Source organism: Seriola lalandi, unplaced genomic scaffold, assembly GCF_002814215.2.
Source record: "Seriola lalandi dorsalis isolate HSWRI2012SDOR001 ecotype SW California unplaced genomic scaffold, Sedor1 jcf7180002054588, whole genome shotgun sequence".
In the NCBI taxonomy this organism is placed as follows: domain Eukaryota; kingdom Metazoa; phylum Chordata; class Actinopteri; order Carangiformes; family Carangidae; genus Seriola; species Seriola lalandi.
In genome coordinates, this window is record NW_019525141.1 from 921,904 (window position 1) to 949,846 (window position 27,943).

At 40.5% G+C, this 27,943-nt stretch overlaps 1 protein-coding gene across 4 annotated transcripts in view; it reads left to right on the forward strand.

The window, feature by feature from the left end:
• Positions 1-27,943, forward strand: part of tsnare1 (T-SNARE Domain Containing 1) — a 183,587-nt gene that overhangs the window by 52,607 nt on the left and 103,037 nt on the right. For all 4 annotated transcript variants that reach the window (XM_023419006.2, XM_023419005.2, XM_023419004.2 and 1 more), the window contains exons 3-4: positions 8,251-8,328; positions 9,541-9,610. In XM_023419006.2, the coding sequence (XP_023274774.1) occupies positions 8,251-8,328; positions 9,541-9,610 (148 nt within the window). The remainder of the gene's footprint in view (positions 1-8,250; positions 8,329-9,540; positions 9,611-27,943) is intronic.

Here is a 27,943-nt window from a genome sequence, read left to right on the forward strand (position 1 = left end):
GGGGGGGGGGTGGGGGTATGTACGCCTCCTCCTGAAGTCAAGGTGAATCTTTTATGAATTCCTGTGGTTTGCTCACTCTGCTCTCCAGGTTCTCCGAGCTTGATTCAGTCATCTGCCTAAAATAACCCTGTTCGTCCAGGATGAAGTTCCTCTGCTAGTTTCCAGCATCAGTCATTTAAGAAGTCAGAAACTGGGCATATGTTCACATGGGAATTGAGCTCAATATATAGCTGCAGTTAAAGCACAAAACAACAAAAATAAATTCAGTGATATATGAGATAAAGCCACCTATCAATAACGTTAGAATGTAAAAGCCCACACTGGCCCATTGAAGGACTTCCAGAAGTTCTCTATTCCCACTTAATGTAGAAACACAGGTCAGTCCCTGATAACGTAACGATCAAATCATTTTTCATTATGGCCACCAGTTTATTTATTGCAGCTTTGCTTCTGGGAAATGAAGTTTTTACTCCTTTTTGTCATCTGTTTGGGAGACAGCTCCAAATCCTCCACCGCCCTCAGAAACTATGTCTATGGAGAAACAGCCAGTCAGACGCACCAACAGTGTTGCAGTGAATGAAAAACGCTTTCCAGAAAAACACAGTAACTAACTGAGGATGCAGACAGTTTCTCAACTCTTACCTGAACACCCATGTCAAAAACGTGTAGCCTATATATATATAAACTCAAAGCTCTACCACAGCTGTTCACAAGTGTTATGGCTTCTAGAACTAACTTCTATTTCTTTTACATACACATTCCTGGTGCCATGAGCTTTCTATGTGGTCATAAAAAAACATGAGTGGGGTCATTGATAATCTCATAGGGCATGTTTAAGATCAAGCCGAGCAAGATGTCTCTGTGTTTTGGCAATAATTTTAGAGCAGGATTTTATGACACTTTGCAATCTGTTCCTCTCCTTTTGACAAAAGATCATAAATCAACAAATACTTGTTGTCAATATTCCTACAATCTCCAACCAGAGAGTTAAGTTTTCCCCAGCAGCCTCTTAGACCGGTTTGTGTTTCAGACTAGAGAAAGTGAACTCAAAGCCTCTCTGCTCCACCTGCAGCAGCAGCTGTTGGGAGCAGGCCAGGTTCTCATTCCCTCCATCAGCTGCTCAGTGGCTAAATTGCAGATTTTTTGGAAAGAGTAAAATATGTCCCTCCTCAGAGAGGGAAGACAGCCGCTGACCTCCGGCATAATGAGATGGGAGCTCTTGATTAAGTTCGTCTCTGATTTGAGAGTATAATTGAACATGTTGCAGATAGCACATTTGTGCTATCGACAAGCTACTCCAGGAGGGCATGATGGTAATTCATCCCCTGTGTGCTCAAGACTCACTCATTACAGTAGGAGAAATCAGGACACTTTGTATTGATTATTCACAGCTTAAATAAAGTGAGGAAAAAAAAAACCAACCCCAGCCAACTGATCATCGCGTATAATCAGTTCACTGGGGTTTATCATTAGCACTTAGAAAGTAAAATTGTGCCCCACAGCTTTGTTTTTTAATTCCACTTCAGACACTTGTTTTTCTTTTTTACAGAAACTCTGTTTGTAGAACAGATACTGAAAACTCTAAATCCTATCAAGGACATATGAAGTCATTCAAATATTGTCTCATGTCCTGGCTCTACGGCGACTGGAGACTACAAAGATTTGCAAAAATGAACAACAATCGTCTTATTTGATGAGGATAATTATTTTCTATCAATTACAAACATCAGGAATTCAGCCAAAATTATAGAAAAGAAAATCAGAAATATAATTACCTTTAGTCATTAAAGTGAGAAACTTTATTGGTGTCACTTTACAATAAGACTGGTTTATAATTCGGTTATTGATTAGCTTTGTTAGCACTTTATAAATCATAAATAAACAAGTTATAACACAGTTTTCATACATTGATACAGGCTCACTATTTTGCAAGATCAAGTTTATGCTTACTGCTCATTAATCTGACTAATGAGTTACTATTATTTATAACTGGTAAAATGAGCCTTATAGTAACTCATTAAATGATGATGAGATATGAGGCTTAAAGGTACGGATAAACAGGTCAGTACAAGCAACAGGTCACTGCTGCCCTTTTTATCTAATATGTTATAACAGTGTATAAATTATTATTATTAAACTAGTCATAAGCCATTCATTAATCCTTTATAAGTGAAATCTGATTGTGAAGTCGTATCACTTTATTTTCCACAATCAAATGATTTATGGAATTTCAGAAGTGCCAAATATCACTAGAAGATTCAATATGTGATCAATGACATAATTTATAACAGAGAGTAAATACAAACAGTTTAACATGAAAGATAAGATTTACCGATGAATATCACCATTCCAAAAATATGTAGTTATTAAAAACTTAGATCAACCAACTCTGTGTATTTGTTACAGTTGCAGATAACTGCAGACGTGGAGATGTAGTTTGTAATAAACAAAGGGGTGAGAGGGTGAGAAGTGGCGTTTACACTCAACAAGAACTAGACAACGAAAGGAGGTAAAATCAACCCTGTATTTCAAAATAAAACAGGAAATAAGGAGTCCAGTGAGTCACATGAAGGCAGATCCTTAGCTAAAATAACTTTGCGCTAATAAGTCGTGATCATCAGGATTCAGTTAGCAGGTAAATGAAGATGGTGACCGCGGTAAACATCGGCTTTGTGAGCATCGTAGCATGTTGGCATCAGCATTTAGTCCCACAACGTCTTCTAAGTCCAGGCACCAAGAGCTGCTCCAGACGTTTTATCACATGATTCATATTTCTCACACCCCTCAGAAGCTTTTCCAAAAGTGCCTCTGCAGGGATGTAATTTAGGACAAAATGAAAGTTGTGACTGTATCAGACACACTGCTCAAACCACAGGGAGACTGAATTTGTCAAAAGTGATTTTGTGAGGGCAATGCATATCAGCAGAGCTTTGAAGTGGCACGCTGATATGGGCATGTTAAAGTGTCGACATGTTAATGTGAGAGAACAGTTTTCAAGTGTGAAAAGATAAGAAGCTGCTGAATTGATCCAAAGCATTCGCCAAAACAGTGATGGTGAAATAACCCTCTATGGATCCCGCAACCTTCCAGGGAACAGCGGAAGTTTATGAAATGAGCATGAAATCAGAAGAGCAGATTGTGTGTTGTGGGTTCTAATGTGAAAATTACATTCCTCACCCATGGCAGGATTGTGTGATTTTATTTTCACAACAGTATGTAAAACAGATCGTTGCCTAAAGTTAGAGTCATCGCCTTCAGATTCAAGAAAATACTTCTGATTTAAAGTGCAATAAATGATGTTATGAAGGTATCTGATATAGTTCAATCTGAGTATCCTAACACTTAATGCAACGTGCATGACAGTTCATGCTCTGTACTCTCATTCATGTTTTCCCTCTGTTCACTCTGTGGAGAAGGCTGTGATGAACAGAATATGCTCCGGTGCCGTGGTGCACGTGGTGGCTGACTGTTGGCCTTTCTCAAGGAGCTTGGATGGACTCTGGTTACAAGGAACTGCAGATGCGCCTCTGGCACCACGACTTATTATGTTGTGTTGTTTTCCATTGAAAGTCCATTGTCATCCCATCTGGGTAGGTGAAGTGGAAGAGCAGGTGTAGCTTCTCTCAGGAGGTGCTCTTGAGCAAGGCCTGAACCCACAACTGCTCCAGCAGCTACCCAGTGGTCAACGGATCAGTGTGTGCTGTTGGAGGTTGGAAATGTGTGAGTGCTTCAGGAAGATGAAGCCATTCTCAGTGCGACTTCCAACATAACGTGTCTCAGTCAGGTGTTGTTCCACCCCGTGGGGCGTGTGCGGAGGTGAGACTTCGGTTCATGATGCTCACCCACCTGTCGCTCAAAGAGGCCACGCCCTCAATTCTCCATAACTTTAGTCGTTATTAAAATGTAAACTGGTGAGTTATATAAACAGGTGTCATGAAGGAGGAAATTAGCTCTAGAGACCAAAAGTGTTTTTGTACCAGGCTGTAAACATGTTTATTTCCGCTGTAAAGTTGGACATTTTAACATGGGAGTCTATGGGGACTGACTCACTGTTGGAGCCAGACTCTAGTGGTCATTAGAGGAACTGCAGTTTTTAGCTCTTCTCTGTTGATTCTTCATGTTTCAGCGTCGGAGGTTGAAACATCACTTTCTCCACATCTCTGTAGACCAGAGCCTCTGGTTTCTGCTCCACTCAACTCTCAGATGTGGATTCATCTTTGTACTGAGAGTTTCCTACTATAACATCCCTCTGTGTGTAACTGTCAATGGCACTTCCTGTTAACACAGTCTGACCACGTCCTGCATTCACGTCGTCAGTCACCTGCGCAAGAGCTGATCTTCTGGTTTTCTTACACCGGATCTCACAGTCATCAAATGTCAAATCGTGTTCACTGACGTCTTTCCTGCAGAGATAAATGCAGATGTCACCTTAGGCCCCAACAAATTCACCCACAGAGCATGATTGGATGCTAATTGTTTAATCGTAACATGCAGTGCAGGTGTGTGGAAGTATCTGCATTTGTTCCGTTTCTCCACTCGTTTTTTTTTTCCTTTTCCTTTAATTTGTCACCAGCCTGTATACGCAGTCATCCTGCAGGCCCATCCAGCGATCGGCCGGTCTACCTCCACTGTAGCATGAACACTCAATGTCCATCCATCATGGTAAATGAAAGGTGTACAAAGCCGGTGTTAAAGATGCGTGCGTATATTGAGATAGCATTAAAAGCGCACTAAAGGGCCTTCAGTTGAAAAATGAGCCATTTTTAAATGTATCACAATCTTGTAATTCTGCTCGAGTGGCTGCATGCGATCATGTTATTACCTGGACGATTTGTCAGTGTAGCTCAGTGAGTAGAGTTAATGACTTGTGATGTTCAGTGGAGGTCTCAGTTCCTCCCACACTGTTTCATTGTCCAGCTCTGCTTTGTCTTTGACTTCACCTCTGCTCATCTGTGTCTCTTTATTTCATTTCAATATTTGATCCCTCTTTCCTCAAATACTACTTCTTTAAAACATTTCCTCACCTCTATATTTTATCTATAGCCCTGTAGCTTTGACCACGTCAGAAAGAAAATGCAGATAGCACTCACTGGCTGCAGTATTTGACAAAAGGGTGGGTGAGATGGCTCATACAGGTCGTGATGTTGATCTCTTCCTGCTGTAATGGCTCCAGGCCATTAACCCCCCCTGTCATTTGCAGTGACATGTGCTTTTGAACAAGGAAAATGGTCCTGCCCTCATAAGTTATACAGCAGACTCACCACTCCTGCTGCCAGCCTGTGGCTTCGTGCCATGCCATTTTCCCCGTCCAGTCTATCATCATCGCTGCAGTTAGATCCTGCATTAGAGGCTCCCGCAGCCTTTGATGTCCGCTCAGTTTCCACATCCATTCATTACAACAACAATACATACTCTTTCAATATAATGAATGTAAATGTCAATTTTCCTACCATCTCCCGTCGCTAATTAATGTAACTTTGATGTGTCAATTCTTTAAAGTCTTTCAATTTTCAATTAATTAGATTTTCTAAAACTGCCTTTGTCAGCTTGGCTTGTTTTGTTTAACATTTAACCAGAGAGGCCGAATAACACTCACGTTGTTCCTGCATGTAAACTGATGTAATAATTCAGTTACTTTTAAATGTGAGCAAAACATCAGGCTTCAGAATCCCCATCAGCTTGCTTCTTATTCTCGGTCATGTGTGTGCAGTCTGTCATGTATAAACACCTGTGACCAAGAGTCGGCCCTCCCGTAAGAAACGAGCCCACAGGTCGTCTGTGCAGCAGGTTATTATGACCCCTTAGGTTTCGTTGCTAGGCGACATCTAGTTGTTGTAGTAATGATGACAGGAGCAAAGGGAAAAGTGCAGTGACGTAGTATAAAGAGAGACAAAGTCCACGTCAGGAGGAAGCTGTGGTGGATGGATGAATATGACACAGGAGAGCGGTGTTTGATTCCCATGTGAAACCAGCTGTTTATATAGTAACCATGACAACAAAGAGCATCTAATGCTGGGTAAAGTACTTATTTTAACCGAAACCACCATCTTTTCCTGAACCTAACCAAGCCATGACTGTTTATTATTGCAACTATGGTGACGAAGGTCCAGTACTCCTGCCACTTTGGGGCCCTTTTTCAGGAGCCACTCCTATAGGTCATATGAGATGGTGGGTGGTTGTTACCTGGTTGTTCAGGTTGGAGGAGTTGTTGTGTGACCACTGTGTCGAGCTATTTTGTTATGGCAGGAATTATTCTCAGCTCTGTTGGATCACTAAACTTTACGATCTAATTTTTTCTGGTACATCAATAAATATTTTAAGCATCATTCAGCCAAGCAACTGTGTGAGGCTGTACCTGAGCTAAATGCTAATATCAGTATGCTATAACGCTTACACTGACAGCATAACAACGCTGAAGCTTCAGTGCAGTAGGAGACCTTGAGGTAAGAACTAAATCTGATCAGTGAGGCACAGTGCAAGGAGAGCAAGTAAAGAAGCGACGTGAAAGTTGATAGTCAGAGCTAGTTAGACATGTCGGGGTGTTAGAGGTGTTAGGAGAGGAGGTCTCTCTGAAGAGAGGAGTCGCCCTGCTCTGATAGAACCACAGACCTGAACAGTCTGGACTGAGACTGTCCTGTGTGCAGGGATGGTGATGCCAGACCACCTTCATTAGAGGAGCACAGTGGCTGAGAAGGAGCATCAGGCTGAATGACTGAGTTCCAGTAGATGGAGCAGACCCAGAAGTCTCTCTGACGGCAGCATTAGTGGCTGAATGTGATTCAGGAGCCTGTGGGTAGTTAGTGGAGGTCCACGAGGAGCAGAGTGACATGTGACCTTTGAGGATGATCTTACACCAGATGTACCACCACATCTGTAAGGGTTTCATTGTGTGTGAAGGGAGGCCCCCCCAGAGGAGCGTCGCAGTAGTTGAGGTGAGAGAGAACCATGACCTACGTACTGAGTCAGGTAAGACCTGAACACGGAGCACAGCTGATGCTGATGGGAGTCTCATTGGTTTTGCAGGTATCAGGTAGTAACTGCAAGTTTTGGACAACATAACATTCTAACTTCATGATGTCATTAAACAGTTATTACAGTTCACCCAGTGGGAACATTTCACAGTATCTAGCCAATAGTTGTTAAAAGGTGGTGAATAAAAATATTCATATATTTCAGTTATGTTTGAAGCGCTATCAAAGTAACAGGTATTGGTTCTTATAGACAGACGAGGCCTCGTGCATCAGTCTGCTTGAAAACTTTTTATGTCGTTTTGTCTCAGTTAATAATTATTGAGGCCTCGTATTCACCTCACTTTGCACCAGGGAAACTCTTACATCATGTAAGAGATGATTTATCACCTAAAAAAAACTCATGAACTCATCTGACAGCGTCAGTTACAGGTAATGAGAGAAAAGTATAGAATACCATGGACAAAGTGTCCGTTGGTTGTCTATCTGTTACTGGAGCTAGATAGTACAGCATCAGGCAGATAGTAGTGAGCTGTGGTGTTGCCGAGGAGTGATGAGCATGTTGAAGTCTTCAATAATTTGATGGCCAGTAAGACGTCACTAGGAAGTTATATTAGCAACCGCGACAAAACAGTTGCTTAGCATTTGTACAGAGAAGTTAAAAACAGGAAGGTTCCCGTTCAAACTAACTGAGATGCTCCAGAGCCGTGATGATGTCTGTTCATGTCCTACTGCAGATGTTTTCTCAGTAACTCAGTTCTCTTGGAAAATTGCTGTAATATTTTAGCGCATCTCTGCAAGTATCTGCATAATTGAAGGTTGGAATGGGTTTAAAGAGACATGTGAAAACGCATAAAATTCAAGCGGCATTACTTGATAATTTTAGCCACTTTGAGGCAGCTCAACGAGTTCCAACCTCAAAACTGAGGCGTATGATCAGGATAAAACCAAATCAAGGAACTAAAAGAGACCAAGAGGCCGGGGGACGCTTTCCAGGGAAAATGCAGAGCTGAGGGGAATGAATCAAGACAGAATAAACAACAACTTCCCTTTTCTCCCGCGGAGATATCAAGTGTGATGGACAAACAAGAGAAAAACAGACAACCACACAGACAGACAAGTGAAAATGTATAACTGGGTATATTTCTGTGGTTTTTGTGTGGTCGCAGTCGTCCCTCCATGCCGCCGCTGTGTGCTCAGCTCTCCCTCTGCTGCAGTGTCACACTCCACTGGGCTGAGAAGTGTTTGCTGATATCATGTTTTTTTTTTTTTTTTTCCAAAGCCACACAGGTCAGCCCCTCGGAACTGCAAGATGTGTTTCAGGAGACCTCCTCCAATATCTTCCAGATCAACGCCAACGGTAAAAGACCTTCCATCAGTAACATTCAGTGTGTATGTGCTGCACGTGCTTGTGCATGAATTTGTCCTTGTTATTGCTCCTACGTCCTAACATGAATACTCTGAAACCTTTGACCTGCCCCTCCTCTCTCCACATGGATTCTTAGTTCAGGGTTGAAAGTTAGTTTAGGATCAGATATTGTATTTGTTTTTCAGAGAACTAATTTGAAATGTACTGTTAATGTAGATCCTAACACTAAATCTACAACAAAATGCTTCATTCACTTTAAGTCAAATGTGCTTTCGTACTAACACCAATCTGAAACCTAAACTCAGACTTTAATCTTAAACTAACTTTCATGCCAATTTTTAAACTCACAGTCACAAACCTCTTACCAAATCTAAACATATAGTTCTCTGTGTTCTGCATCATGAACTGTTTGGTTGTAAACTAACCATGAGCAGAATCTTAATGTAGACATCTACTACAACTAGAACTGACTTTATCCTAAATCTAAACTCTAATCAGAATGCTAAAATCAGGATTTCATTTTAACCTCGCCTTTATCCTCATTTAAATTTCATACAATGTTTAATCTTAATTTAACCCATTAAGGCCTGATCATTATCTTTGCCTTAGTAATTTGATATGGCTGGAAAAACAAGTACATTCTAATACAACATCCTCAATTCATTTCAATTTTTTTATATTAATTAATTTTTTTTATATTGATGATTGTATATATTGTAATGATTTACAATAAAAGCCAATGGTTTAAGGTCTCAAATGGTTTTTATTTATAGTATTTACAAAATGACCTTGACCAGCTGCTTAGCAGGTTAAGGTAATTTGACAATTAAATCTTGATTTTTGGATTCATTTTACTTTTAGGACTAAGTTTAAATTTGGGATGAGGGCAGTTATTGTTGGTTGAAGGTTAAGTTTACAACAAGCTCTAGATTTGTGTTGGATCCATACATGTGGTTTAGGATTAGGTTTATAGGAAACTCAGTCTCAGGTTGTCTATCGTCATTTCTCTTCATCTCTCCTCACAGAGGTCGAAGAGCAGCGAGGCGTCCTCTAAACAAAGAGCCAGAACTTTCTTTAGACTGGGGTTAAAGTCATTTTCAATTAAGATTTAAGTTGGACTCATCGTTGCATGAGTCTGACAGTGAGGTTATGGGATGAACGGAAGGTCGTCTTAATGTTTATTTTGTTCGACTGTTTCCCCAGTTGTCACACTAGAGAAAAATCTCCAGTCGCTGGGAACATCTAGAGACACAGCAGAGCTACGACAGAGCCTGTGAGTGAACACACACACACTCACACACAGTCCACACGCACACACACACCCATCTCTAATCTCCACGTGTAAGTGGGTTATGGGTTAAAATAATGTTAGTTTGGGTCCTTCATACTTTATTATCCTTAAAACAGTCTTTCCTCTACTGATGCACACACACACACACGCACACGCACACACACACGCACACACACGGTGCACAGCAGTGTTCTTGCAGGAGTACAGATATATGTTAAATATTACATATAAATATTATATCACACACAGTCTACACACTCATACAGTCTACACACACACACACAGTCTACACACATACACACAGTCTACACACTCTCACACACACACACACACACACACACACACACGCACACACACGGTGCACAGCAGTGTTCTTGCAGGAGTACAGATATATGTTAAATATTACATATAAATATTATATCACACACAGTCTACACACTCACACACAGTCTACACACATACACACAGTCTACACACACACACACACACACACACACAGTCTACACACACACACACAGTCTACACACACAGTCTACACACTCATACAGTCTACACACACAGTCTACACACTCATACAGTCTACACACACACACACACACACACGCACACAGTCTATACACACACACAGTCTATACACACACACACAAACACAGTCTACACACACACAGTCTATACACACACACACACACACACACACACACAGTCTACACACACACACAGTCTACACACTCATACAGTATACACATACATACACAGTCTACATACTCACACACAGTCTACACACACGCAGACAGTCTACACACACACACACACACACACAGTCTACACACACACACACAGTCTACACACTCGCTCGCCCAGCTCAGAGCAAGTGTTACATTTATCTCTGCTTCCCAGAAAAGTGCTTATTTTCTCTTTGTTTCATGGCCCTCTTTCATATTGATTATTCTTTTTTAGTTGAGCTGCCAGCAATTACCAGATTCAACGCTGATGACAAAGTGGCCAATCTAAGATGATTGCATCTGTTTAAAATGCATTACATCCCACTGTGTTGGCTGGCATGTCATCAATTCTATTGAACATTTTTTATGATCGCCTTGGAAACTTACTGACAATGCTTGGCTGCTTTTATTTTTAACTTCCCATTTTCCTTCAGCAGTATTGATGCTGGATGCAAACAACACATCCAAGTGCCTCCGACTGATGCAAATTACACCCATGCTTTGTGTTATTCAGCAGCTTCAGTGTTTAGAAAGATTGTTCCAGAAAACAGTCAGGAGAGTTTCGGCTCTCCAAGAAATGTAATGGTGACTTTTAGAGCTCATTAACTAGAGGCTTTTGTTTTGATCAGTAGTCTTATCCTGTTACCAGTGACTTTAACACATTTTTATCACATTCAACACACACATCCCAAAATGACAACGATTAACCACAACATTATTCTAATATGGCGTACGCTGATTCCACGGCTTCTCTACCTCGGCAAGAATAAAATTCCAGGGGCAAAAACATACAGTGACTTTTAAAAAGATTTTAGCACTCAAAAAAAGTAACAGTCTTTTGTACCGTAGAGCATTTTGGGGACAAAGAGAAGCACGGTGCAGATTGAAAGAGCCAACCTCGAGCGTCATTGATGAGGGTCTACTGACTGAACTGTCGTTTCCTTTGTATTTCTATTGACTAAGCTCTTGTTTTCCATGAGACTGTCTATTGACTGGAATAAAGTGAGTACCTGTACAGTTGGCATGACAGTGGGTAACAGTCCTTCAAGAAAATTTGCACTAAGTGGTGACTACACTGTGTATGAGCAGCTTCAGTTACACGATACTTGAAGAAGTGAAGAGGGGGCAGACGCTGCTTCTGGAGCTAGTTCTTACTTCATTATCATAGTCTGCAAGTGAGTCAGTCAGAGCCGGAGGCGTTGTGTCTGTACATACGTCCGTCTCATTCCCGTGAACGTGATATCTCAGTAACAACTAGAGGGAATTTCTTCAAATTTGCCACAAACATTCACTTGGACTCGAGGATGACCTGATAGCGCCCCGGTGGCTCAGCGGGTAGAGCGCGTACCACAATGCTTAGTCCTAACAACGGCGGCCCAGGTTGGAATAAGACCCGCGGCCCCTTTGCTGCATGTCACCCCCCTTCTCTCTGAAGATGACGTGACATAATCAGGAGGTCCAGAGTAGCTGCTAAATGGACAATATGCTGAGATTGTTCTCAATCTTTGAACCTCAGCTTTTATCAGTTATCTGTGCTGATGAGCCAACCCGGACAGTGTTGTACGCATCCCACCGTCAGTCTCCTAACGTGCAGAAAGTGAATGGGACTTTTACATTCAGAACACGTCTCCACTTACCTCAAAACTAATAGGCCTTCAGATAATATATACTGCACCTTATCAAAGTGAATTAATCAACCTTCTGCACTGTGGCACTGTTATGTTGCCTTATGGGTGAGAGGGTATAGGTTTAGTTTCAGAAGTGAATGGGGCTGACCAACAGTCGATCAGTGTATACATTTATAACAACCTTGCAATTAACAATACACTGGCCTGTAATTTTCCTTTCCTTCCATGATTAACATTTCTTAACCAGCTCCTATTAGCCTTTAGCTGTTTTTTTTCACCTCACTGAGCATCTGTGTTGTATTATTGGAGTAATCTTGGCTGGCCGTCCACGTCCAGGCAGAGTAGCCACAGAGCTAAATCATCTCCATTTATAAAACGTTTGACTGACTGTGGACCTGAGGCGGAGTGGGAATAAAATTCAGCCTGGGACTTACGACCCTGACTGGCCCACCAAAAGCCATGTGGAGACACCATCACATGCAGCCCATGTCACACTTTATATTTACAGTGGCAAGAGAAAGTAAGTGAAGCCTTTGGAATTGTGTCCATTTATGTATTAATTTGTCCTAAAATCTGGTCAGACCTTCATCCAAAGTACAATTATTTTTAGTTATTATTAGTAGCAGTAGTAATTATAACTATTTTAACTAATAAACACACGCATCATTGTTGTTGTTGTCCATATTCAAAACATGATCCAAACATTCAAGGTGGAGACTGTAAAGTCTGGGAACCCCACGACTAATGGCATCAACACAAGCTAACTGCAATCAGGAGTTAACAGACCTGGAGTCAGTCGGTGAAACCAGATTAGAGGTGCAGGTTAGAGCAATGCCTCACACTACAGATCTCAGAAAACTTGTGATCAAGAAGAGTTGATGAGCTCGAAGCTGAAGGGGTTACAGAGTTTAGATCTTCATCAGTCCACAGTCAGACAGTCAACAGATGGAGATGATTCAGTGACGTGGCCTCTCTCCATGGAAGTGGACGTCCAGCTGAGACCAACAGCTCATCAGGAACAAAGAAGCTCAGAGTGACAGCTGAAGGCTGAAAGGAATCATTGGAGGGGGTTCACATCTCTGCTCATGAGTCCATCACACACACATCATGGAGCATGGAGTCCTGTTGCCATGGACACCACAGGGGAAGCTGCTGCATCACTGACCTGAAATTTGACTCTTCCACAACACTACTGGACTGATGAGACTGAGGTTGAACTGTTTGAAGAACTTCAGCTCTACGTGTGGTGAGAACAGGTCTCTGAGACCAACATGGAAACATCCTCCCACAGGTGGAGCAGGGTGGAGGGAGCATCAGAATCTGGGTCTTTGCTGCCTCTGGCCCTGGACAGCTCCACGTCAATGTAATATATCACAGACTTTGAATATTTAAATTAGTTTATTCAAAACTCTGATGAAACCAGACCAGAAAACAAAAGCTATACAACATCCTGCTGAACAACCTCAGACAGGCTTCCTGTTGTCTTCTGCCTACTGTTTGTGCTGTAAAACCTGACTGGATTCATACTGGACTTACTGGGAGCTGTTGTCCTGACCTGCTCTGCTCCTCCTGTCTGTTGTCTGCAGTTACAGCCAGACCTTTCTGGTTTTTAACATCATTATTCATGTAAAGTGAGTCAGTGACAGTCCACTGCTGCCTCCATGTGTAAAGCATGGTAAAGATACCAGCACATGAGCAGTAAGTGTGTGGGTGGAGCTAATCAACAAGTCTTGATTATAAGTCTTATGATATCTTTTTTTTTGTGAGGCGTGGTTTAAGTAGCTCTAATGCACACCACCAATTATGTTTCATTGACTGGACTCGTTTGCTAACTGCTAACTCCAATTGGCTGTTGCTGATATCAGTGGCCTGGGGCTTCACATCTACGAGTCCCCCAACCTAAGAGACCGTGTGTGTCGCTTGTTCCTATCGGACAAGATCCACAGCAGACCATCGGTTCACAAAGGAAACACATAACAGATTCCTGCTTGAGAGTCATGTGTTTCCTGGACCCACCTCTCCTCCTAACATGAACATTAGAGACTTTAAGCAGCAACGGTTGAAGAGACGACTACGGCGTGATGTGATGACATAGATTCTGTGTCGACACTTCCTGCTGTTGCAGCTCAGCTGTCTACTACAGGAGAAAGACTAACTCCTTTGTTAACAAAAAGGCCCAAATGCACAAACTGTTGTTAACCTCCAGCCTCCCTCTCCTGCCCACAACCTGTGGCGCTGTGTGTTGATGAAACCATGACGCTGTCCGTGGTGCTGAAGTAACAAACTCCTCATTGATATTAAATTGTCTCTAAAGCAAATATCAAGAGCTCTCAGCTCATTTTAAGAGACAGATCGTAGTGATGTTCAGAGACCTCGGTTTCCTGAAGTGAAGAAACTGTTGTCAGAGTTAAATTTTGCTTATTGATCTTTGATTTCCATCACTACGGCAACGTGTTGGAATGTATACGGGCGCTGTCGACATCACTTCAGCTGCCTCTTCTTAAAATCTTTTATGTCTCTCTATGATGTCATCTAAGTTCCTCCTTTGCTCCAATCATAATTACTATGACTGCTAGAGGACGGCTAACAATGAAACATAACTTGGATCATGATTTGTGTGTTATTAATTCGAATAGATTACATTTGTTTATGAACTTAAGTGAAGATGTGGTCATATTTTAAATCAAGGAATAAAATATATCAGGCTTTGAGACACACAGTTGTTAGTACACTGATTGTTAGTTTGGGTCTTTTGATCTGACAACAAGACAAATGAAGAATATCTCCGGTCTTATCCTGAATATCCCCCCAAGCTCCACTAATCCAATAGCTTGGTGTTGGTCACAGTGTGGATGGTTAAGGTTTGGAATACCATCGTGGTTGTGGATAAAATGTGAAGATTCATCAGAAGGAGGATTGACAGTATATGGAACCTTAGAGGAAGTGATGCCTGATCGACTAATCGTCCCCAGTGCACTTACTGCTGGGTTTTTCACTTGAGCCCATCATTGTGTTTTTTTTGTAGATGAGCCTCATATTAATGTATGTTAGATTTGAATTCATTCATGAATTCACTAAATGCTAAATTTTCAGGGGGCAGTGGTTGGGGGTCTAAAACTATTTTGAAAATATCATCTAGTGAAAAACACACTGTTGACCCCCACCCTTCTAAACACCCCCTGACACACTCCTACACATCATTAACTGCTGCACCATATGGAGGACTACAGCTATCTGATGTCCATCCTGTCACACTGAACAAGGCCACATACATGCATATGCTGCACTAATCTCACACACAGCAGAACGTCACACACATGTTCCCCTGCAAGAAGCAACATTCTTGAGTTTGTGAAATAAAAGCAAGTCTTTTTTGTGCCTGTGGTGGAAATGGTAACTCGCCATCTGCACGCCTGGCCTCAGGCAAAAAAACTCAAGTCTCACAGTTAATAGAATTTGACCCACCCCTGTAATCGTGGAAATGCACACGGCAAAAAGTCTAAGTGGATTAATGGCTGGCACCCTCTGAGTGTCATTGTCTTTGTTAGCGCATTAGACATTCACTGGTGTTCTGGCTGTAACATGCCAGAGGACACGGGGCTGTGTTTGGAGGAGAGCGCCCCCAGCTGACTGACAGAGTGCCTGCAGACACACAAGCTTACAGTGCATCACAAAACCTTTAATTACTCACAGCAAAAAGGAAGGAGCTGCAGTTTCACAGGAGAGAGAAACATAAATGCTGAGGCGAACATGCAGAGTCCGAAAATGAGAGAGACGCATTACAAGAATTTTCTATTTTCAAACCTTCACATCAGTGGACAGTAATGAAGCAGATGTACTCAAATACTTTACCTTGTGAAAATCACACTGTTGATCCCCACCCATTCAGACACCCACTGACACCCTCCTACACTCTCTTCCCCTACATCATTAACTGCAATAACATATGGAGGACTATAGCTCTCTGATCTCCATCCAGTCACACTGAACAGGTTCACCTCCATATGCATGGACAAGACATTAATATTTCCATTGTCTGCTACTTTGCACTTCTACTGCACTATTTATCCAAGAAATAATATTTTTTTTTACTTTACTTTGAAACTGATTGCTGAAGTTATTTTGTAGAGTAATATTTTTCACACACAGCAAATACAATAAATAGAATAATGTGATATTTCTCTCAATTCAAAAACAATTGTTACTTATTCTTTCTATTTTTTCAAAACTTTCACAATAAAGTTCTTGAACAAGAAAAGTTTGAAGAAATTTCTTCTATTTTCGAAGTTAGTACAAGGTATTATATCCAGGAAACATCAGTGACACTTAAAAAATACACACAATAAACAAAATACTTGTGTGTTCATTATTTACGTATTTTGTTGACCTAAATGCTTATGCAATTGCCATTTTTTATGTATTTGGTAATTACATAAGAAAATAAAGAGATAACCAGTTGGGTTACATTTTTTAGACTGATTCATTTATTCATTTTTGACAAGTTATTATATATCTGTCAGTACTTATGATCATGTCATATTGGAGTTTTATTGTGTTGTATTCTTGTAAATTGTGTTTGTGGGAAGGATGTGTGGGAGTGTTAAATTATGAACAGACTACATTCGCATTTTGACAAGGCTCTATTGATCCGTAAAAACTCTGGACTGCTTTATCATGTCAGTGATGAATCCCAGTCTTAATCCTGAATGTGTAGCCCATTAGCTATTATTTATTTCACTGTGTTTCTTTTGATGAGGAATAAAATGTTGTCATCAGACAGATGAAAGTTCTAGTAAACAAACTTAGACTATGATTACTTTGTTGTGTGTTGCCAGAAACATCAGCTAATTTCCCATCCCCATTAAAAACACAAAGCTGATGAGGTGTGAAGTTTGTTATTCACAAAACCAGCATGTTAAAGAAGCCAGTGTTTATTTAAGAAAAATGTATCATTGTGTTGTGCACCGACAGGAGCAGGTTGGTTGTTAGGGATAATTTATAACTCTCAAAAGGTTATCATAAATTATTAGATTATCATTATTAATAATAATTAGTAAAGCGGAGCACCAACCTGGTATCATGGACCTAAAACCAAGCTGTGGGGCCAGTCTCAATTTACGGGGTGCAAACCCGGTCCTTGGCTGTATGCTGGCGCCCTAACCCTAACCCTGTTTCCAGTTACTTCCTGTCTCAGTCTGCCACAGGCGAGATGAGTGCTGTCAGGAAAAGAAAAAAATATAATGTCAGTTATTTGTATAAGTTTCAAAGAACTGAGGGAATGCAGCTGACATTTCAAGGATTTCTAAGGGTAGATGGGTATTAGCAGCAAGCTTCATCCCATCATTGTTTGAGTAGAGTAACTACAGTAAGAAGACACGGGCCGGTGTTTGTGAGCGCTGAACTCGGCCATGAAGTCCGGAGCCTTGCCTGGAGCCTGAGGAGGATGTCGAGCAAACCGTCCCGACGACAGAGCAAGCCCAACCGTGTGTGTGGACCGGGAAGAGTATGAAGATATGTTGAGGCAAATCAAGTCACTGAGGCATCAGGTCCAAACTTTTCATCTTCAAAACTCATTTGTACTACAAAGGTTTGCTTCAAAACCAGAAGACATCAGATTTTACACCATGTAAGAAAGCTAAAAGTATTGATCAAGGCAGCAACATCCAAAATAGTAAGAGTCTCTAGAGCAAGGAAAAGCTATGCCACCAGCATGACAACGGAAAGCCCACCTACAAGTCCCACTGCACCTTCAAGGCCATGGTGGGTATGTCCCCTCGAGGAGCCCTGACTTTTGTGTCTGCATTTTTTGAGGGTTCCATGAGTGACAAAGAGGTGTTTTGTCAGTCAGGGATTACATCACTCTTAACTGCTGACATGGCCATCATGGTTGATAAGGGATTCTTGGTGGATGACCCGGCCGGCCTTCCTCTCCAAGACGACCCAGATGCTGGAGGTAGATGTTCTGAAGATGCAGTCCATTGCCCGTTTAAAGGTCCACATGGAGAGGATGATCAGAAGAGTTAAAGAGAATAAACTCTTTGATACCACTATCCCTCTCCCAGGTAGTATAAATCAAATATTCACAGTTGCATGTCTCCTCTCAAATTATCAAAATGGACCTCTGGTCAAGAAATGGAGATATGGAATTAGAAATTGTAGCTATATCTACCTCTTCTTGATTAGAGTAACTTCACATGAACTACGTTTTACTGTGTTCAACATAAACTGATTTTAATGACCTGAAAACTACCTTTTTTAATTGTCTTTGATTTGTTTTATTTAGTTGAACCTTCAAGATCTCATGAAACATAAAAAAGACAAATTGTATCGAATAACCAATCACAATCATGGTCATACAATAATTCAGTTACACTTGTCATTTTTGAAGGGGCAGTTCACTCAAAATTCATTAACATTTTTGCCCCTAACAGTGCTATGTATACATCCAGATTATTTTGGTGTGATTTGCCTAGTATGAGATATCTACTGTATGTCCCAACACAATGGAGCTGAATGGCACTCTGCCTGTGGAGAGATTATATATATCTCAAACTAAGCAAATCACTTCAAAATAATCTGGATAAATAGATGAACTCTGGGTAAGGGGGCGTTTTATTCTCCAGTTACAGTCAGATTTAGGGTTAACTTGATTGAAAAAGAGAGCAGGAGTCACTCAGCCAGTTGACACTTTTAATATGTTAACTTGGTGGGACGGCAGTGTAATTACCAGTAAAGAAAACATGCATAACATATTTACACACAAAGTATTTGTCTTGGTATCATCCCATTTTGTGACATTACAGGCATTTCTGCATGTAGACATTGAAGTAAAACCTGTCTACTTTCTCTCTGATCACCTCCAACACATCACTGTGTCTGTATATTCTTTGAATTACTTTGTCTTCTTCAGTTGAGACAACGGAATCATACCAGTTCATTCCAGTTATTAGCATCTGCCCCTGTACTTGCCTGTAGTAAGTGTGTGTTTGTTTTTGCTCCAATTTGCCTGACTTTATTTGGAGATACGGGGAGTCGACATACCTCTTAACATTCAGGCATTTCATCTCAATCAGACCAAACTGACATGGCTCTGAAGGGTCATAGATTAACCCATCAGGAGACGCCCCCCAACCAAGGAGCATCAAGATGGATTACAAATCCACAGGGGTAGTGTTTGACGCTCTTCATCGGGCAATACTCCCAGATAGTATGTGCCTCTATTTCGAGCCCCCACTTCATAGCTGCCGTCTGACGAGTCCCATGCAGTATCCGGTCAGCCAGACCTTCTTCAGACCCCACTCTAACCCGACAGATGTCCCTAAAACGTGAAGCAGTCAGTCTAGACCTCCTTAATTGATGCCATTCAGTACATGAGCTTTGTGCTCTGTTAGCACATTCAAATTTGTGCACCATATCCCTGGTGACCTCAAGTTTCTTACAGTGTAGCTGTTGTAGTTCACTTCGTACAAACACACAACAGTCTGTAATTCTGAAGAGGCAGAGTTGGAGATGGTGGAACATCATGGAGGTCTCTCTTTGCTTTGTTGCTGGTTGTTGGGAGAACAATGGACTTCCAGCTTGAACCTTGCCAAGGACAGAGTCAACCAGAGGAATTTCTCAGCTGATGCCAATGCTGCAGGTCATTGGCGCCTCACCTGCAGAGAAATCCTTATTGACCTCTGCCACCTGAATGACGGAAAGATCAGGCAGATCCCCACTGAGGACTTTGCAGAGTGTGCTCCTGTGTGGGGCATGACATTTATAAGTGGCATACAGCAACACATATTTTCATTCAAATATTCATGTAGCATATTGTAATAAACATACAATATTTTGTTTTCTACCTTACACCTTCTGTTGCTCTACACTTTGGTTTAGCAGTCATTTTATTTACAGGGCCTGGCTTTATACACTTTCAAGTTAAGCAGGATATAGTTTAGAAAATATTGCCAAGAGGTGTTTAAATTACTATATGTAAAATGCAACATGGATAACATGCCCTTTCTTCTTGACTAGCCAAAGCTCTGGACTTGTGCCATTGCTGTTCTCCCTCGGTGCAGCTTAGCACAGGGTGGACTGCTGGCACCTTGGAGTAATGTGCTGACTGGAATAGTAGAGCCACGCAGTGGTTACATAGAACTGCTCCAGCTACACGTGCAGCTGTGACGCATCAGCTCCACAGGACTGGAGTCTTTCAGCACCGCCTGCAAAAACAAAAAATCATTGCAAATACGTATTTATCTTGATTGATTTATTGTTTAATCATTCCCTTAAGGATGCAATCTTGATTTTTTAAATATTGTTTATTTCTAATAATATTCTATAATCACATACCAAATGTTATGTGCTTATATGTTCTATAATATATCAGTAGTACAGAAGAGTGGAGCGGGCCCGTCTTTATCACCTGCATGATGTCACAGGGGATTCTGTGTTTTGTCCAGTTAGAGAGAGTTTGAATTCAAACCAGACTCCACTCGTAGGTCAGATTGGTTGGGGGTTTTGGCACTGGTTTCTTAACAGCTGCAAAACCCTGGCTCAGGCTTCTAGGGCTATATGTAGGCCCCTCTTTTGTTCTGACTTCAGTTTAACGCCTGTTATGATTTTTACTGTCTTTTATTAATTGATGACCAACCTATTTTTAATATAGATTTATTATAGATTCCTTTATTCCACTAAACTCCTTGGGATATCTCATTTTATTTATTCTATTGTATTTTACGCTCATTCTATTTATTAATTACTTATTTTTTATGCCTTCATATCACTGTATGTTTTTAGTATGTGTGTAAGGCCAGCAGTTCAAACAAATTGCCCCTGGTGGAATTAGTAAAGTTGTCTGAATCTGAATCCCAACAATTGAGTGAAACTATTAACACTAAAATGCTATGAAAAAAAAAACCTTATTAGATATTTAAATGTTATTTCCATATAGTGATTTGATAATAATTTAACAAGTTTGTGTAGCGACAGGTTAAACAAACTTTGATCATAATGCTAATTACTGAGATCTAGAGGTGTTGGTAGGTGTGGTAATAAACTCTGGTCAGAGCCAGGCTAGCTCTTCCACTGCTTACAGACTTTATGCTAATCTAGGCTAAACTCGCTTGTATTGTAAATACTTTGTTATTTAACGTATGTTTGTCTTGTGTGCAGTTTTAATCTCACTTTACCTTACCTGCCTGTCCTACCTTATTTCACATAACCTTATTTTACCTTACTTTACCTTACCTTACTCCATGTTACCCTACTCTACCTCATTTTACCTGACTTTATGTTACCTTACCTCGTTTTACGTTACCGTACCTTATATATTACGCTACCTTACATTATGTTATCTTGTTACCTCACCTTACGTTACCTTACTTTACATTACCTTACCCTACTTTAAGTCACCTTACCTTACTTTACCTTAACTCAGTGGTTCTCAAACTTTTTCTGTCATTCCCCCCTTTGGAGGAAGAAAAAATTTCATTCCCTTCCACCCCAACAAAATTGTTACAAAATAGGCCATGTTTAACTTTATTGACTTATTCTTACTTACTGCATTATGTTTTCTGTTTGTTACTATTGGTTGTATATATTCTTGCACGTTTGTTCGAATAAATTTCATTCATTCATTCATTCATTCATTATCAAAATCATGAACATTCCTTTTGTTGGGCTTTTTCAAAACTAGAAAAAAATGAAATAAAATGTGCATTCACTTTGCAAGAACAATAATTTTCAGTTTCAGAGTGTTCAGACAAAAAAGACAAACGGGTCTCTCTTCATCTCCGGCCACATTCACTGTGAACCCAAGAGCAAGATAGGCTTCGTCATATTTTCTTGAATTGGCTTTTTGTCGATTCCCGTCAGCTGAGCACCTTGTATTGCTGGTCTCAGAAGCGTCGCTTGTTTTTCTTTTCATCCCTGTCAAATATCTCTCCGTTCTGAAAACCAACAGACCTGAATGCAGCTGCTATGAAAGGCAGGTGAAAGCACGTTTTTTATGGTTCCACCGTGAAAAACATTCAGACGTCCAAACATTAGTTCCCCCCCTTTTCCCCCTGGGTGACTCGCGCCCCCCCTGGGATGCCTCCGCGTCCCCCCAGGGGGGCGCGCCACACACTTTGAGAATCTCTGCCTTAAATTAACTCAACTTTATGTTACCTTACCAACTCAAGCTCTATACCTGAAGAACATACATAAAACTGAGCTTGATCTTCTTTTTAAACACATTTCCCTAGAGTAAGTTTCCATAACTCAAGAATTCTAATATATTCATCAAATTATTTTGTAACTTACCTGACTTAGTTAAGGCACAGTTATAATAAACATGAAACAGTTGTTCACTTAGATAATCATGTCAGATTATCATTGAATGAAATCATGTAAATACTGAATGAAACCTGTAATCATCAATGCACAGGTACCATCTTGCGTTTTTAATGCCATGGCAACCTGTTGCAGTAGCTCCCATTAACATAGTTGTGTTTTCTACTTCCTCTGCTTCTTTAATTCTTTACCTTTAAACGCTCTTAATTGACTGGCCTTTTGTGCCCTACTATGGATTTTGTCTGGCTGAAAGCTGAAAGGACTTGGTTTTGGTTTTCCTTGGCAGCTGGGTAGCCATACCAACGGGAAATGGAGGTATTGTTTTCCTTTGCAGTCAGCTGATCGTGGTCTCCAAACCCACTCTGTTGGGAATGAGGCCACAAATTCCTGAGGTTGCAGGGCTGGTAACAAGTGGTGAGTAAGGAGAAAGTATAAACGCTTTCTTTATTTTGTCGTTAAGGAAAGGTTATGTGAGGTCCCTGGTGAAATGGACAAGCTTGGTGTGCTGACTAAGACTCAAGGGGAATATCAAGGAAGCAGTATTATGTGCTTTACTGGGACACGGCTGCAGGATCATATTCCAGACTCCCGACTCCAACGGGCCAACAGAGACTGCAGGCAGAGCAGTATGAAGAGAGGAGGAGGGATTGCAGCGCTTGTGAACAACAGATCCTCTAATCCCGGACATGTTACTGTGAAGCAGCATCTTTCTATCCCGGTCATTGGACGACTAGCTGTGAGTCTGCATCCATATTATCTGCGGAGGGAGTTCACATGTGCCATTGTTGTTGCTGTTTAGGCCTCAGCTGCTGCTAACGTAGTGTGTGATGTCATAGCGTTTCACCTCTCATCCAAGAGGCGTCTTCAGTCCATTCAATAGTTACATGGACCTGTCTCACCCTCTCATTAGCACAATAGCTGATTCTGCACCTTCTCAACGATCATTTCAGCTCTGTGGCCTTTCAGACTTGGGCTGTTTGATATGAGACTTTGAACCATAGGTTGTTTCTGTAGTCCGATTTCAATTTTGTTTGCTGTAGTTTTATACTGTACTCCCATACTATTCTGAAGATGTCTACATCAACATGCGTGGTAAGAGATCTGGGAAGATTCTCATTCATTCAGGTCATGGTCATCTAAGAAGAGTTGAGTTGAAGGTAGCTGCACATTGTTGGTGTTCATTGGCTATCATAAATTAAGAAAAATATTAATGTTAATACTATTAATATTAATTAATCATTTTAAAATTAATTAAAGTCCTCGGGGACACCAGCCTAAAAAGGAAAGAATAGCCAATAATAATTCAGTCTCAAATTATTACTATTAATCTGGCACTCTTATAAATAATTAGCTTAATATCTATAACTAAATTACGATATCAACAGTAAGTTAAAGTTGAAGGATTATAGAGCTACTGAGTAGAGGTTGGCAATACTCACACTGACATCAGCTCCATGACAGACTGGAGTACATAGACTTCCTCAGCAGTCATCCTCGGTGCTGCTCCAGCTCTCTGCAGTGAAAGAACTATTTCTTGTAATGTTTAAAACAAATGTCTAGGTGAGATAGTTACTTCAGTGTGAATCGGTTTTACAAAACTTTTAGCACACACACACACACACACACACACACACACACACACACACACGTCTAAAGTAAAACCCTACTGCGGATACATCTTACCAGCCTGGGACAGGTAAACAAGGTGTGTGGTGGTGCTGAAAAATATAAAGGCAAATCTCCCTCAAAAAACCCCCCAACATATTATTTACTCCAGTAGAGCGTTGTTTTGTGATAACTGCTCTGTGCTTTGGCACACTGGCTTTGAAATGAAAACATGACTGAAGTGTATTTTCCCTCTTTAATTTGAGGGTGTTTACATCCACAAACAAACAGAGACTGTAGCTTTAGGTTGTACTTGTAGTTAAGATCATCTTTAGTCATTGTTTCTAATATTTGGGTCCGAATCTCTTCACCCACTGACTGTCTGAAGTCTATGATCCACAGTGATACATTATATATACATCTATCTCCCCTGGTGATGTTCGGCCAGCTAGGCCCCAACTGCAAACTGAGCTTTGACCCTCAGACTTATTTTCAGTGAGTGACTCACCTGCTCAGCTGGACTGGGCTGGTGACTGACTGCTAGTCAAGAACATCCCACTGCTTGTCAATAAAAACTCTGGCTTTATTAGCTCTATGTAAAACTGTCATCTTCCTGCACTGTGTCCTAAAATGAGCAGAATATGTAAAGTAGGCTGCAGTTGCATCACTGTTCTCCCAGCGTGAACGTGAATACAAATAAACAGCTTTAAAATCAGTCAGCGTTTCATTTTAAATCAAATATGTTAGACTCCAGAGCCAAGTGATTAAAATGGGTCAGTATCTCTGGGCTACCCAGTTGCAGTCATGAGCAGCATCTGAAGTCCTTGTTGTTGACATCGACCTTCAACATGGGTGAGTTTATCATCAGCTTAACCATGGATGACCCACAACTATCAAACAGAGGCTCAGGACATTTCTTTAGTCTAAATACTCACACACATAACTTTAGTATTAAACACAAAACGCTCAACAGAATTAAAACACATGTCGAAATGAACCTGGCTAATACAGGTGTGATTTAAATGACTGGGTTTAACTAACATTTTCCATAAATTTAAACATAACACACAGCCTTATATTAGGGAAACCCCACTGACAATAAACAAGAAGCGTTATGATGCAGCTGTTTGTTAGCCAACTACAACAATTAGTCAGCTATAAGTTAGACTCTGTGGAACTCAGCATACATCCTCTGCTTCATTTCAACATACAGTAGTTTCATCTCCAAAGCATTCCACAGCTTAGTGGAATGTAGATTGTATTAGTCTTGGTTGATATCCCAAAATTAATATCTCAATACAATCCAATCCAAATATCACAATATCCAATATTACCGGTGAGAATGGGTTATAATATAATTATATTATTGTAAAAAAAAAACACCTAAAACATTTCAATGTACAGTCAGCAAAACAGCGAAATGAGGGTCGGACTCGACAGAAGGCCAGCAAAAAACTAATATTAAATTTTCAATTCTCAGTATTATGAAAACTATCGCAATGTTGTGATATTCCATGTTATTGAATATCGGTCAAAGCCTAGATTCTATCTTTATTTTTTCACAGTGATGTGATTGTGAAAGTGGTCCAGGTAAAACCACTAAATAGACATTTTCCAACATTCGAAGATGAATCTCGCATCTCGCCATCCATTGATTCCCTTCTGATTATGCATTGAAAACACACATGCGCCTTGATGACATAGGGTTTCATTGAATATTGTCATTTGATTTCATTCTGTATATTCAGTTGCAGAGTTAGTAAATGGTGTGAAGTACTGCGAATACACCACAACAGTTGAGGCAATCCCTAGAAAGCTGTGAAATTAACATCCATCACAAACTCAGGCGGGAACATGCAGGGAACAGGTAGAAATGTCACTGGCCTTCTATTCAGACTCAGATTATGACTGTGTGGATGCACCTCTCCACCTCGTACCTCCTCCACTCTTACACAACAAGCCGGCAGCGCTCTGCCTCTCAAACCCACGTTAATGCACCGCTCTCATACGACCATGTGTACGTGTGAACCAACAGTAGGTGTATGTTCTGTTGGAGATACACATTTAAATGTCAGATGGACTGTGAAACTGCAGCTCTCTCTGTGTGTGTGTGTGTGTGTGTGAGTGAGTGAGTGTGTGTTCATGTGGGTATAATTTTACAGTGTTGGCGATGGGGAGAATTGAACTCTCATGTCGTTCTCACTGGAAGTCTCTTTAGATAAGCACCTGAAATACATCTCTATAAATGTAAATGTAAAAATGTCAAGTGTGTTTTGGGAAGAGTTGCTGTGCAAACGTGTGTTTAGCGTGTCGGGTATTTTGAAACTTTTTTCGTGCCGTTAAAGGAACCCTGTTGGAGTTGTATTGTAAACGAGTGAGGTTCACAGTGTTTCTCACCCTAATGTAATAACGCCTGACAAACATGTTGAACACGTTTCCTTCTTCAAAAAACCTTTGGAAAGCTTTTCTTCCAACCTGTGCAGTTATTTTCATTCTTCATTCAGTAAGCTTGAAGATTCATTTACCCAGAGTTTTAAACTGCACCACACGGTCTATATGCAGTGAAGTATGGACCGTCAATCTCATGACAACATGTGATGAGCAATACCACTTATTTCCTTTAAGATTCAACACCAAACCCAGGCTAGTTTCACTGATACCGATACAATACCAACACTTTGTATAAAATACACTAAGAAGAGAGGAATCAACAGAAAACTGAAATAAAAAATGCCAGTAATGAAATAAATAAATAATCATAATAAATGAGGCAATACCTACATTTTGAAATAATATGCAAAATCAGATGAGACTGTATCAGTGAAGATCACTGGTTGCTCAAAGTCAGGATTGTTGCCTGTGTGTTATTTGAAATGTTTTGTGTCGTAATATAATATATATTATGTGAATAATATATATATAATATTTCATTGAGGTGATTTCAGGGACACAAATTTCACTCCAAGAGGAATTAAAAGTTGTGGCATTGATCTCTATATAGCTATTTATTGTAGCATTTCTTTATTTATTTCATCACCTACTTCCTAACTATATTAATTTAAGTAGCTGGCATATTTATTTATATCAATTTGAATGAAACAGCTTTCTGTGGTTTTTACAATGTGAGGATCTCCAGTGTTAAAATACACATTTACTTCAAATGATTGAGTTTAGATATTGATCTTTTAAAATGAGAATTGATCCTAGAACAGAAACGTTTGGGATTGGAAGTATTGATATTTCAGTATTGATCTGCTCGCCACGTATGACAACAACTGTAGTATATCGGGGGAGATGTTATCCCCTGACTGTGTACAGAGATGAGTCTCTAGTGCCATCGGTGAACGTTCACCTTGATCTTTCTCAAACTGTCCACTGACTCCTGGAGGATGACCTATGACCTTAGATAAGAACCCAAGTCAAACGTCAAATGGTTTGAAAAAAAAATGTAGAAAACATGATGGAAATAGAACATTTGTCTTTGTTTCATTTGAGGACTGTTTCTTTGTCTGCAGCTGTTTTACATCTGTCTGGTGAAGTGGAAGGATCACTGGGGTCACATTCTCCAAGTCCTGCGCTTTCATCAACACAGAAACTTTTACACCTCAGTCAACTGTAAACATCCTTTTGAAATATTTCCACGTCTTTCTCCAAATTTCCAGCACTTCCACTCAGACTGTTCCACACACAGTGTCTTTTGTCCAAAAGAGAAATGTAAACAGGTGGACGGCCTTATATTAAAGCTACATTTTCTTATAACCTTCCATAAGACACAGTAATTTAAGTGAGACTGAAAGGAGAGCTTGGACATAAATCATCATTTTGAAAAATCACTGACAGGTGTAGTGTTGCGTACCTTACACATCTATCAGAGGCAAAACAGTGCATCATGGGATTTTCAGCAAAAAACTTTGTTCCTTCCATTGTGGGAGTTTCGGACGATGCTATAGTGTTTATGTTTCTTACCACGAATCCAGACGCTCAAAAATAATGTGGAAAGTACATGAGGTATACTAGGTAGTACCCCCCCCCCCCCCCCCCCC